The sequence below is a fragment of the Podarcis filfolensis genome, assembly GCF_964270895.1.
Source record: "Podarcis filfolensis genome assembly, chromosome: 7".
NCBI lineage: Eukaryota > Metazoa > Chordata > Lepidosauria > Squamata > Lacertidae > Podarcis > Podarcis filfolensis.
The window spans coordinates 2,693,831-2,707,712 of NC_139603.1; the positions used below are offsets into that span (position 1 = coordinate 2,693,831).

At 44.9% G+C, this 13,882-nt stretch overlaps 1 protein-coding gene across 8 annotated transcripts in view; it reads right to left on the bottom strand.

Annotated features, from left to right (window-relative positions):
• The window catches only part of RIN2 (Ras and Rab interactor 2), a 70,743-nt gene that overhangs the window by 36,507 nt on the left and 20,354 nt on the right, over positions 1-13,882 (bottom strand). For 4 of the 8 annotated variants that reach the window (XR_014550914.1, XM_083624445.1, XM_083624443.1 and 1 more), the window contains exons 3-7: positions 12,954-13,048; positions 4,785-4,977; positions 3,657-3,768; positions 2,114-2,186; positions 36-127 (exon numbers count right to left, since the gene is read on the bottom strand). Coding sequence is in view for 7 of the 8 variants with exons in the window: in XM_083624445.1 (XP_083480571.1) it covers positions 36-127; positions 2,114-2,186; positions 3,657-3,768; positions 4,785-4,977; positions 12,954-13,048 (565 nt within the window). In the remaining variant the exon portion in view is untranslated. Of the gene's footprint in view, positions 1-35; positions 128-2,113; positions 2,187-3,656; positions 3,769-4,784; positions 4,978-7,631; positions 7,903-8,047; positions 8,070-8,507; positions 8,543-12,953; positions 13,049-13,882 lie in introns of those variants that run through there. The other 4 variants (XM_083624446.1, XM_083624449.1, XM_083624447.1 and 1 more) reach the window with 4 other exon arrangements.

Sequence of the window (13,882 nt, forward strand, 5' to 3'; positions counted from 1 at the left end):
GAGCAAAATTCACTTAAATCAACAGACATACTTACTCAGTCCTAGCTGAGCCACCTGTTCAAGATCTGCCTCTGTTGCTGCTGTTGCAATAGCATGAGGCAACTTCAAGGTGAACGGCAAAACATCCCTGATTTGGAGATAAAAAATTGTAGTGTTAGCTAGCTTTATACTTTGGGGTCTCTCTTCTTATACATGCAGTGATCCCAGATAAGTAGATTTCCTTTAGTAGACTACCACCCAGTGCTTCCCCAGGGGGTACTCAAGGGTACTCAGTACCGGCACCTCTGTTGTTGTTGTTGTTGTTGTTGTTGTTGTTGTTGTTGTTGTTATTGTTGTTGTTGTTAAGAAGTTTGGCACTTACTGTAACAACTTCATGGTGAGTATTAGCACCTCTTTTTTGGTTAAAAAGTCTGATACTCAAGCCTTTTTTTTAGCCGGAACTCACCGGAAATGAGTTCTGGCACCTCCTTTGTGCATTTCGACACTTTTGCAGCGTTGTGGTGTCGTTCCTTGGCATGAAGCTTTGTGCTGCACGGCGGAGATTGAGAGCATAAGGCTGCCATTTATTTTTTTGCTGCGGCATTGGGGTGAGTGGGTAAAGAAGAGAATTCTCCCCCCAAAAAGCTCAACAATTTTTTTGAAATCGATCCTCAAGAACAGCTGAAGGCAGCATGTTCAATCCTGCACAAGTGAAAGCACGTCTGTATTTTGGAACTGTTGAATTTTGCAAGTAGGGCGCCAATGTGTCCAGAAGACGAGGTGGGAAATAATCACACCACGGACAAAATTTCCTCATGGTGGCCAAATTATTCTGTCCTTGAGTGTCATATAGGCATTGGCTTATTAAATCCTTTGCCTTGCAGAAGCCCAATGTTAATAACTGTTGTGGTGATAAACCAGAGGAATAAAGCTTTTGGATGAAGATTTTAGTCCAAGTGCTCTCATGACGGTCTTGCAATACTAGGGATGGAAGACTGGTGAGGCTTAAATTAAGCCAAAGCCAATAATTAAATGTCCTATGCCAAATCTGTAATTCAACAGAGGGAAGATGAGCCTCCAGGAGCAAAGAAGCATTTGGAACACAGGATGGGACAGAAAAAAAATTGCCTTAGGAACTTGGACTGAACAGCTTCTGTCGATCCAAGGTGAGCACCTGCCCAAATCTGAGGCCCTGTAATAATTGTGCTAGGGCAGTCCACACTGCTTCACGATGAAGACGGTGATCTTCAATGAGATTTTTTGCAGTAGGATTTTGTCACTAGTGATAAGGGGAGGCAAGAATGTGAAACCAATTCATTTACACCCCATCACTAGGGAGGGGGACGGTTTAGATGCTCCTTATCTCCTTATCTTACCTTATTTTCTCACCTTTCTACTCAAGCAGACATTGAAAAAATAAAGTGGGGTTTGGGTGTGTGCATGATTAAGTCCTTGTAAAGTCGATAATTATATATAAAGTGCAAAAGAATAAAATAAATAGGACCTTTCTATTTATTAGATTGTTTAAAATCTAATAGATATGACATGAAAGTGAGGGGCAGCCCACCGATGAGGCAGGGTGAAGCACCCGCCTCAGGCGGTGGAAGTGCAAGAGCTGGTGTCTTATCAGTCTCACCGCTACCCCTGCCTTGCAGAATGCTGCCCTCCATCACGGAGTTCAGCAAGGCGTGGGGGGGGACAGTGTTCTGGCACGCAGCATTGCCGCTCTTCTTCCTCACCCCTGGGCAAGCAGGCATGCTGAGAGGGGGGAGCATTCTGGCATGCGACAAAAGTGGGATGGGTGGGTGGGGCGCAGAGGGGGCGAAACGGGACTGGCCACCCCTGCAAAAGGGACAGTGGACGGAAGAAGCACAGAGGTAAATTCAGCATTCAATACATTCACTTCAAAAATGACGAGGTGGAATCACCAATGATGGGGTCTGTTTTGGGAAGAGAGAAAGCAGAATGGAGGTTGGACACCAGCCAACAAGAGCCAGATGTTTTCCCCTCCCTTTCTCACAGCTGCTGGGTAGGCTCTCCAAAGATTCTTCAAACTTGTATTTTTTTTTGAGAAAAATATTAAAGGGCAACAACAATCTCATTGTAAGGCTAGTCTAAGAAAATTCATCCTTACCTGCTAATACAGTAGAAAGCTATGAGCCTGAACAAATCAGCAAAACTTATTCCAGAGCCTTCCAATGAAAAGGCTGCAAAGCAGAAGAAAACAAACTCAATACATGTTCTGGGAAATGTTGTTGAACTTACCTTCTGCATAGTACTGAATCTGCAGCACACAGACTACATTTGTAACAAAAGCCACACATGCAGCTGACCATCTGAAATACCTCAGCCAAAATTCTGTAGCAAAAGGACTAGTTGTTGCTGTTTTGTTTTTAAAGTTCTCAGCATTTGTCTAAAGAGTTAGTTAAATGAGTCACAAAACCTGCACTGCACAACACACCAACAGCCGCTGCCACATTTTGCAGCTGCATCATATCTTAGTAAAGACTATTTATTTTGCTGAAATAACTTGCCCTTTAATTCACAAATTCCACAAACCATTCAGCATCACAACCATGCATCAAGATTTCTTTCATATAAATCAGGCTATTATTGTCTAATAGTTTTTTAGAAGTCAAATAATTTTTTACATATTGAAAAGATAGAGAAATGAAAGGCAATATATATATATAAATTGAAAATGTTCCTATTAATAAATCTTAAATGCACAAGCACGGCTCATAGCCAATGACTCCCATTAGCTGTACATCCACCACTGCAACCATTATAATTAGGCATAAACCAGTCCCTTTATATAAGCAGACTTTCCATTTCTGCACTGCCTGCCCCTGTGGTTTTAGCAGATACCCACAAAACTTTGCACATCTACAGAAACTTTGCAGTGCCTTGGAAACTCATGCTTTCGCCATCTATAGGTGTAATCTGGGAGCATATCTGAATGTGCGTCCAAAAGCAGGTGCCGCCCATTATTTTCAAAGAGAAATGCACCCAAATTTGCACTTGCCCACTGTCATTGCTCTGGCCAGCTTGTGTAAGAGAGGTGTGCATCTAGCTGCCGAAGATCTTGTTCAGCTTATAACAGACAAATGTTCAGACAACTGTTTTACACCCCTGAATAAAAAGTCCTTTAGGTTTTGCCATTCATTGTGGCAAGACTGTTCACATACAACATGACAGGATAGTGGTTTTCAACCTGTTCTAGAGCAGTTCTCCCAAAGGAACAATTTCAAAATTTAGCAGTGCTCCAAGATAACAGTGACACCACCCTTTCTGAACACTTTGATTAATTATTTTAAAGTTCGTAAGTGGCAGGCATAAATCCTTATAGAAAGGGAACTATTCTCTCCCCCCTCACGCCAAACACACTTCTAAAATGCTTTAAAAGATTCTAATTATATGAGTGCAAGCGTGTATAGCAAAAGGGTATAGCAAACATGCAGATGCTAAAATTTAAACAGGTGAACCCAAGACAGGTATCTGACAACCTGGACTATAAACAAGCACCTTAATTTAAGGCGATGAAGCCTCATTATCTTTGTCACTTTGTCACTGACTCAGCTAATGTTCATGGGAAATCACAGTCAATTAACCTCAGTAATTTTTCTACTCATCACAGCGCAGCCAAGGGAAGAAGAGATAAGTTTTTAAATACTTACTATATGTGCTCTCTTTTATTGCAAACTCTTTGAGACACAATCCAGAATCATTTGGTACACGTAGAGATAAGACTTTCTTCTGCATTCTTGTGGATTTCCTTACAAGGAAGGTCTATAAAAATAAAATACATTTTGAAGAAATATCATTTTAGACTTCTATTTGGGCTGGCCTCTTTTAGCAGTTCCAGCAGAGAGGCCAATAACTTGGGATACCTAGGCACAGAATAGAGTCTAACATTTCATAAGGTAACCTATTCAGTGTCTGATTGTCCACTCTGTGAATGATGCTCACCCCCCCCCCAAAAAAAATGGGCAGTGAGGTAACTCATGCAGCCATGGCACAGCGGAATGGCTATAATAATTACCCTCAGCTGGGGTTGAAAGTTCAAACACAACCTACCCCATGGTGAGAACCAGAAATGACCTTCAGGGAAGGTTCTCAACTCAATTGAAGAGCATGAACACTCCTGACTGAAGGATCAGAATTGATCCCCAACAAAAATGGTCTTTGGCAAAGGACAAGGAAGAAACCCTGCTTGCAAGAGCTGTTGCCAGTCAGAGTTGCCAGTAGTGGCCTAGATCAGTGTTTGCCAAAGTGGGCGATACTGCTGCCTGGGGTGCGCTGGAACAATCCAGGGGGGTGGTAGCAACCTCATGTGCAATTGGGTGGGAGTTGAATAAAAATAAGGGGGTGGTGGAAGCATAAAGAAGAAAAGACAAGAAAGTTTTGAAAAACCATTCATACATGCTTCATCTGTTCTGTAATGATGCTTACTACTAGGTTGGGCACCGTTGCGGGACAGTGACGCCTCCCCTGGATCCGGCAGTCATGCTGGAGGCAAGGGGTTTTCCAAGGCTTGGGGGAACCCTTTCCCAGGCTTCACTTGTTCGCTTAAAGAAGGTGGATTTTGGGGTGAGGGGTGCTGAGTTATTGTTTTTCTGAAAAGGGGGTGGTAGGCGAAATAATTTGGGCTAGTTGAACCAACAGTATGCCATGGTATAAGGCAGATTCACAATGTGTCTGAATACTACAACCACATGAGTTGCCCATTCTGGACAACTGTGAAGAAAGGGTGCAGCAAATAAGTATTTATTTTGTATTTAGGTCAAATGAAAGGCATTTCTTACTCCAGGAGGCTGGGACTGCAGAACTTCCACTGCCTCAGCATCGTTCAAGCCAAGCTGTAACCAGATAGGGTGCGTATGAAGAAGTTTATCCAGTATGCTGAGCTTATTGGGGAGGCTGTCATATCCAGAATCTCGTATGATGTTTTTTGAATCCTTCTGATCCGGACACATGTCATCCATGTCTTTCTCTAGACTGTAAACAACATAAGGGGTGGGGGAAATTAAGGCCTAAGTTTAGATCCCTCAAGAAGACATCAATACCTTCAGCAAATATTATGCTAAAAAGCAAATAATGCTTTTAGGCCCTTCACCCAAGGATCACACAGCAGTTTACAATATAGAAACACAAAATACATACTATAGTAACAAACCAAAACAGTAACTGCCCCACACACATTTTAAAAGGGCATAGAGTGTTTAATTAGCCAAAGGCCTGGGAGAAGAGGAATGTTTTCCCCCGGTGCCTAAAGATATACAGGTGAAACCCAAAAAATTAGAATATCGTGGAAAAGTTCATTTATTTCAGTAATTCAACTTAAAAGGTGAAACTAATATATGAGATAGACTCATGACATGCAAAGCGATACATGTCAAGCCTTTATTTGTTATAATTGTGATGATTATGGCGTACAGCTGATGAAAACCCCAAATTAACAATCTCAGAAAATTAGAATATTGTGTAAAGGTGCAGTAGCTATTCAATCCATAACACCTGCAATGGGTTCCTGAGCCTTTAAATGGTCTCTCAGTCTGGTTCAGTAGGAAGCACAAACGTGGGGAAGGCTGCTGACCTGACAGTTGTGCAGAAAGCCATCATTGAGACCCTCCATAAGGAGGGAAAGCCTCAAAAGGTAATTGCAAAAGAAGTTGGATGTTCCCAAAGTGCTGTTATCGAAGCACATTAATGGAAAGTTATGCAGAAGGGAAAAGTGTGGAAGAAAAAGGTGCACAAGCAGCAGGGATGACCGCAGCCTGGAGAAAATTGTCAGGAAAAGACCATTCAAACGTTTTGGGGACTTTCACAAGGAGTGGACTGAGGCTGGAGTTAGTGCATCAAGAGCCACCACACACAGACGGATCCTGGAGATGGGCTTCAAATGTATTCCTCTTGTCAAGCTGCTCCTGAACAAGAAACGACGTCAGAAGCATCTTACCTGGGCTAAAGAAAAAAGGAACTGGTCTGTTGCTCAGTGGTCCCAAGTCCTGTTTTCTGATGAGAGCAACTTTTGCATCTCATTTGGAAACCAAGGACCAGGTGTCTGGAGGAAGAATGGGGAGGCACACAATGCCTGATGCTTGAAGTGCAGTGTGAAGTTTCCACAGTTTGTGTTGATTTGGGGAGCCATGTCATCAGCTGGTGTTGGTCCACTGTGCTTCATTAAGTCCAGGGTCAACACAGCCGTCTACCAGGAGATTTTGGAGCACTTCATGCTTCCTTCCGCAGACGAGCTTTATGGGGATGCTGACTTCATTTTCCAGCAGGACTTGGCACCAGCCCACACTGCCAAAAGTACCAAAACCTGGTTCAATGCCCATGGGATTACTGTGCTTGATTGGCCACCAAACTCGCCTGATCTGAACCCCATAGAGAATCTATGGGGCATTGCCAAGAGAAAGTTGAGAGACATGAGACTGATCAATGCAGAAGAGCTGAAGGCTGCTATTGAAGCATCCTGGTCTTCCATAACACCTCCGCAGTGCCACAGGCTGATAGCATCCATGCCACGCTGCATTGAGGCAGTAATTGATGCAAAAGGGGCCCAAACCAAGTACTGAGTACATATGCATGCTTCTACTTCTCAGAGGTCCAGTACTGCTCTATTTGCAATCCTTGTTTTGCTGATTTCATTTAATATTCTAAATTTTCTGAGATTGTTAATTTGGGGTTTTCATCAACTGTACGCCATAATCATCACAATTATAACAAAGGCTTGACATATCTCGCTTTGCATGTCATTAGTATTTCATATATTTATTTCACCTTTTAAGTTGAATTACTGAAATAAATGAACTTTTCCACGATATTCTAATTTTTTGAGTTTCACCTGTATAATAATGGCACCAGACAAGTCTTCCTGGGTAGAGCATTCCACAAATGGGGAGCCACCCATTCTAAAGTTGCCATCCTCTGGATCTCTCATGGAGGAGGCACACGAAGGGCCTCAGATGATAATGGAAGGGTCTGGGTCAGTTCATATGGGAAGAGACAATCCTTATTGCAGTTAGCTGTTTGTGAGCTTTACTAGGGAGTGTTGTTGCCTGTTCTTGGACACAGGGTGTAGAGGCAAGGTTAGGAAATACCATAAATTATGTTAATATAGGGCTGCCATACATATAGACATTACCGGGATTTCAAAGGCAGAATTGACGTCCAGGGGGAATTTTGGTGGTTTCCTAAAAAAAAACTTTTGGGGTGTTCTGGTTTGAAATATGGCAACTCTAGTTAATACCATAAGATGAGTGGCAACCAAGCAAGTGGTATGTAATGCAACAGGAGGTACCTAATTCATATCTCACCTCCGTGTGGCCTTCAACAGGCTCTTATTCTACCCAAGCCCCCACTTCTGTGGTATGGAGATAATTATACTTGTTTACCTTACAGGATTGTTGTAAAGATTTCTGAGTTAATATACATGAAGCACTATGAGCACTCTGAAACATTATATAATTACTGTTCCACCATAAAATGATAGACTATTTACCTCATTTTCAAAAAGTTAGCTACACATTTGTATTATAAGCTGTTATTTTGCTGGACGTTGTTTATATATAATATATATAAATGAAACAATGTCCAGCAAATTTATATGCTCTATGCAGCTTCCAGTACAACTTTCAGGATTTTACCTTTTTTTTTGAGGAACACAAGACCTTATGCATCCATTCCATACTTTAACACCTGCACTACAATGAAGGTCCAACTTTCTTCCCTCCGTCACTCGCCTATTTTAGAATGTATGATTGCAGTTGTCTTTTACTGAGTCGGAAAAGCATCCTGCAACTCACATCAGAAGTGACTATTACAGAAGTGATCTAGCGACGCAGAAACTAGACTCTGGGACAAGAAGCCTGGGAACTTAAGAGACATGTTGACAAGCTTCCTCAAGATCCCAGGCTAAAGATATTTCTCTCTCTAATGTGTCTTCCAGTTCTGCCAGTCACAATGGACTCATTAAATGACTTCACAATGAAGAACTGTATAGCACTGCACCAGCACAAGAACAGAGCACTTGGAACCGTAAGACTCATTGCAGGTGACTTACCATGGAGCAGGTACACAAACACCTCAATTACGCAGCTGATCTATGCTTCATTGAAGGAGGGCATTTACATTCCAGCGAAAGTAAGAGTATTTTGTAATAAGAAAAATATTACAGGGGCAGAAGCTGGTGCCCGAGCATCAGTGCCTCGTACAGACTTGTCAGTGGGAAGAGGAGGCAGTACCAAGGCTCTTCTCTTCCATTCCTGTTCTTCCTGTTTGGTTTCAAGAGAAGAGACAGCAAAGCTGTACTTCCTCTCCAAACTGATTTACTCATTACCACTGCAGTGTGGGAGCTGCATCTGTGCAGTTGGGTCCACTGCCACACTAGTACACAGGAGGAACAATGACATGGTATGGTTCCTTCTGCTGCTATGAGAAGCTACCATATTTCCACCTGTGGCCAAATCTCATGCTCAATACATATGTCACCAGCAGGACCCAGACATGTGGAAGCGACTTACACAATGAGGTGGATGAGCATGAAATTACCCTCAGTGAGTACACAATGCCCAACAGTTCTCTCCTCTGCCACTGCTGTTAAATTGGGGAATGCGGACACTTGTATCTGTACTTTGCAAACTAGCTGTCAAATGTGCACCATATGATGGAAAAAGTTGAGGAGGGACATTTACTCAGCACATAACAACCTTTGCAGGCACTTGTCACAATGACATTCTAGTAAAAGATGAGGTCACAATTATAGCAGAATTAGCTGTAGCACAATACCATCAATTAAATCATGTCAATTAACATTCAATCACAGTTTCCTGTTTTCAAAACATCCCTCTCCCTACTTGGAGCAAAGACAAAGTCAAGGGTAGGCCCAGCTCTGTATGTCAGGCCTATGACAAACTGAGACAGTCCCATGGGTGCCATGGAGGCCATGAAATCCCAAGTTGGTCAGCCAGAATTCTTGTCTGGGATTCCTCCAGGACCACTGTGACCAGCTCAGTGAGGGAGGCTGTTGGGCCACTGGGTGGACAGCACACCAACAGCAGCCCTAATCTGTCTCTAAGACCCAACTTCAGATACAGGTTTTCTAGTCCGACTCTAAAGCACATTTCCCATTGAGTAAGAACAAACTGAAAGAATGAACAACAGCAAAGTGGAACTCCCCAGCACCACCTGCAGAAACCTGCCCTCTAGGTAAAATTACTTAGGTCCAACCCAGCTTGGTGGTCCAGAAGGAAATCATGGCTGATGGTATTAAAAGCCACTGAGAGGTCCAACAGAACAAAAACGACACAATCCTGCTGTCTATTCCCAATGTATGTCAGAAAACAAGATGACCAAGGCAGTTTCAGCCCCAAAACGAGGGGATTTAAGAATTCACCCTCAAAGTGAGGAGTGTCTTCTGTGTTGCAGGAAGGGACCATGTCTGCATGTGTTTGCTGTGCTGTGTGTTTCACACTTTCCTTCTCCACAATAGCAAAATATTTCTGCTTCTGATCTTAACCTTGTTTTGCTCTCTCCATCATGTGCACACTAAATCTGGGAAGGGCAGCCCTGAGGAGCAGCCCTGTGTCAGCTCAGCCCTGGGGCTCAGCCCTGAAGAGCAGGTGCATTGCTTGGGTTCCTGTTGACAAATGTGCTCCCACTTACACATGTGCCAAAAATGGCACCGAAAAGGGGTGGGGCAGAAGCAGAATGGGGAAATCCTCACTTACTGCAACAGAACCCTAGTGTAAGTGGCTTCCACAGGGGAGCCAGAGAAAGAATGTAGTTGGTCAAGGGTTGAAAAACACTGGCCTAGGATAATAAGTTTAACATAGCCCTAAGACCACCTCAACAAGCCTGGAAGGAAGATGATGGAGCAGCAAGGTAGATGGCGGACCAGCATCTTGGAGTGTCACACACAAAACTCAGCAACTGCCAAAGATGGGCAGCCCATCCTCTTTTGTTGCCTGAGGTGAAATGGGAAGGTGTCACCCTGTGCTCATGCTGTGTGCCACCCCCGCTGAAGCCCCTCTTACAGGAGTTGTGCAGCTGTGACTTCTGGCTTCTCTTCTCTGGCGGAGGCGCATGAGCTCTCACGGAAGTGCTCCTTGCATCCTCCACCCATTAGCACCGGCTCCCTGGGGCCCACAACATCTTCCATGAAGGGGCCAGGCAAACTGCGGTGGCGTGCAGCCGGGCACACTGCGGGGCGTGTGCGTGCGACATCAGCCTGCCTGGCGGTGTGTGCGAGTGACGCCATGGGGCATGCTGATGTCACTCGGGCACGCTGCTGGGTGTGCTGACGCACACGCCTCGCGATGTGCTGACGCCGCACGCACAGCCCCCGCAGCATGCGTGACCGCAGCACCCATGGTTGCAGGGCCAAGCTAGCGCGCCTGCCTCCACCTGCCTCATGGAGGGACCAGGCCTGGCCAGTACTTAGTTTTATGAACGGGTGATTGCACTTCTGCTGCTGTTTCCACAGGGCTAATTGGCTACTCTGTTCGGAAATCTGCCGGGCAGAGCTGGAAAGCGATGAATTTCCCACACCTCATCTAACCAGGCTTCCATTGCACATGCCAGGCTGGCATTCTCATCCAAAATGAACTTCAGCTTGACCCACGATCTTTCAATTTACTGGTCAGCAGCAGGACTTCATTCAAAGATATATCAGAGAGCATCAGCAGTTATGCAGAAAAACAGAAAGGGCACTATTCCCATCTGAAATTTTTCAAACTAGTTTGTAAATTATGGCTAGACACCACCGTGGGAACAGGGCTGGGGCGGGAAAGTGCTAGAGCTCTGTCTGGTCAAGTTGCATGGAATCAATTTCAATCCGTTACCCTCGAGGATGTGGACAGGCTGCTTGGACGCGTGAAACCAACCACCTGTCTCCTTGATGCTTGCCCATCCTGGCTAATAAAAGCAAGCCGGGAAGGGCTGGGCGATGGGCTCTGCGGGGTGGTGAATGCTTCCCAGATCCGCTGAAAGGCGGTCATTAAACCGCTTCTTAAAAAACCATCTTTAGACCTGGCCAGTATGGCCAACTATCGCCCAGTCTCAAATCTTCCATTCTTGGGCAAGGTGATTGAGCGCGTGGTTGCTGAACAACTCCAGGCACGCCTGGAGGATGCGGACCATTTGCATCCCTTCCAATCGGGATTCAGGCCTCATCATGGGACTGAAACTGCCTTGGTCGCGCTGGTTGATGATCTCCGGCGAGCTAGGGACAAAGGTGAGAGTGGTTTCCTAGTTCTGCTGGATCTCTCAGCGGCCTTTGATACAATCGACCATAACATCCTTCTGGACCGTTTAGAGGGGCTGGGAGCTGGGGGCACTGTTATACAGTGGTTTCGCTCCTTCCTCCTGGGCCGTGTTCAGAATGTGGTGGTGGGGGATGAGTGTTCAGACCCCTTGGCTCTCACTTGTGGGGTGCCTCAGGGTTCCGTCCTCTCCCCCATGCTTTTTAACATCTACATGAAGCTGCTGGGAGAGATCATCAGGGGGTTTGGACTGGGTGTCCATCAATATGCAGATGATACCCAGCTCTACCTCTCTTTCAAATCAGAACCAGTGAAGGTCCTGTGTGAGCGCCTGGAGGCGGTTGGAGGGTGGATGGCGGCTAATGGATTGAAGTTGAATCCTGACAAGACAGAAGTACTGTTTTTGGGGGACGGGGGCGGGCTGGTGTGGAGGACTCCCTGGTCCTGAATAGGGTAACTGTGCCCCTGAAGGACCAGGTGCGCAGCCTGGGAGTCATTTTGGACTCACAGCTGTCCATGGAGGCGCAGGTCAATTCTGTATCCAGGGCAGCTGTCTACCAACTCCACCTGGTACGCAGGCTGAGACCCTACCTGCCCGCGGACTGTCTCGCCAGAGTGGTGCATGCTCTAGTTAACTCCCGCTTGGACTACTGCAATGCGCTCTACGTGGGGCTACCTTTGAAGGTGACTCGGAAACTACAACTAATTCAGAATGCGGCAGCTAGACTGGTGACTGGGGGCGGCCGCCGAGACCACATAACACCGGTCTTGAAAGACCTACATTGGCTCCCAGTACGTTCCCGAGCACAATTCAAAGTGCTGGTGTTGACCTTTAAAGCCCTAAACGGCCTCGGCCCAGTATACCTGAAGGAGCGTCTCCACCCCCATCGTTCTGCCTGGACGCTGAGGTCCAGCGCCGAGGGCCTTCTGGCGGTTCCCTCATTGCGAGAAGCAAAGCTACAGGGAACCAGGCAGAGGGCCTTCTCGGTAGTGGCGCCCGCCCTGTGGAACACCCTCCCATCAGATGTCAAAGCGATAAATAACTACCTGACATTCAGAAGACATCTGTTCCCTGTTCAGGGAAGTTTTTAATGTGTGATATTTTAGTGTATTTTTGGTTTCTATGGAAGCCGCCCAGAGTGGCTGGGGAAACCCAGCCAGATGGGCGGGGTACAAATAATAAATTATTATTATTATTATTATTATTATTAGAATCTCAGTTCTTACTGAAATTAACAGTAGTTTAAACACAAATAGTATCTCAGATCTGGTTAAAACGGAAGCATAAATTCTACATACAGACCAATTATTTCCTGTCTAAACCTAATTAGCTGCCCCTCTTCACTGCCCTCAATATATTCATAAAATAAAAAGTGCATGCTCTTTTGTAATTTTGGCTGAAATCTCTCAGTAACTAAAACTGAAAGCTAGATTCATTTCTACATTCAGTTCTTAAAGACTCTACATACTATTAGCTTTAAGTTGGACAACTATGTCCCAGTAACCACTAAATTACCACAAAGGGCATATAAAAAGAATGAACACACAACAGTTTTGATCACCAGTCACTGTCAATGGAAAACTGCTTTAAATCTTAGCCAAAGTACCAAGTAGTATTTCATAGTTGTAGTACTAAAAACTAATAAGCATGGTGGAAAACCTCTGTAGCACAACCACACCAAATGCTTGCCATATAATGCTACTAACCTTTGTAAACTGGTGGGTCCATCTTCTAGCACCAGATCTGTTTGCACCATTTCTTGTTTCAGTTCTCCGATTTCTGAAGCAATTGTGTCAATCAGCTAGAGAAAGGGCAAAAACAGTATGACGTCAAACAAGTGGAAGAGGTGTGGCAATAAAATAGTAGGCAAAATGGGTCACTCAAGATTACAACCCGTTTTGCTCCTTTCCATTTTGACTTCCCTTTCCTGAAGGAAAAGAGACCAGGATAAGGGGAAAACATCATTTAACTTGTGGAGGCTTATAGAATAGTTCAGATTACAACCCAGGAATACAAAACTAAATACATTAACAACAGGTGATAACATTTATTTAAAAGATTTATATGTGGCCTCTCCAGCAAAAATAATCCATTAAGAGACTTACACAAAACCCCAACAAAATATCATAAAAGCTACGAAAAAGCATTTCCTCAATCATCCTTCTAAGAAATGTTAAGCTGGGCACATAGGGAGCAATCCTATAGCAAGATCTGCTGGGATGAGAAGGCAGGATCCAGAGAATCTCCGGCTGAGTGAGGAGGCTGTTCCAGCACAGCCAGGTTACGCCAGGGGAAGTAGCAATCCCCAGCTCGGCTCGAGGTACACCAACGCATCTCCAGTTGGCTGAGCTGAGCCCAAGCTGGTTTAAGTCCTTAAAGGGGGCATTCTGGGGGCAGGACCAGCAGGAGGGGGGGGGGGTATGCCTGCTTAGGCTAGATCCTAGCCTGTTCAGCTTGAACATATGAAGTTAAGCTAGCAAAAAAGGGTGATGTAAATCAAACACTATTCTAAAGGCTTGTTTTCCATCTGCCAGACTTTGTCTGGCTTAGCTACCAGTAGCCCAACTGCTGAATAGAGTTTGGATGTTGTGTAACTTTGCAGTGGCTTCACTTACAGCCACTTGCTTTTGTCAGT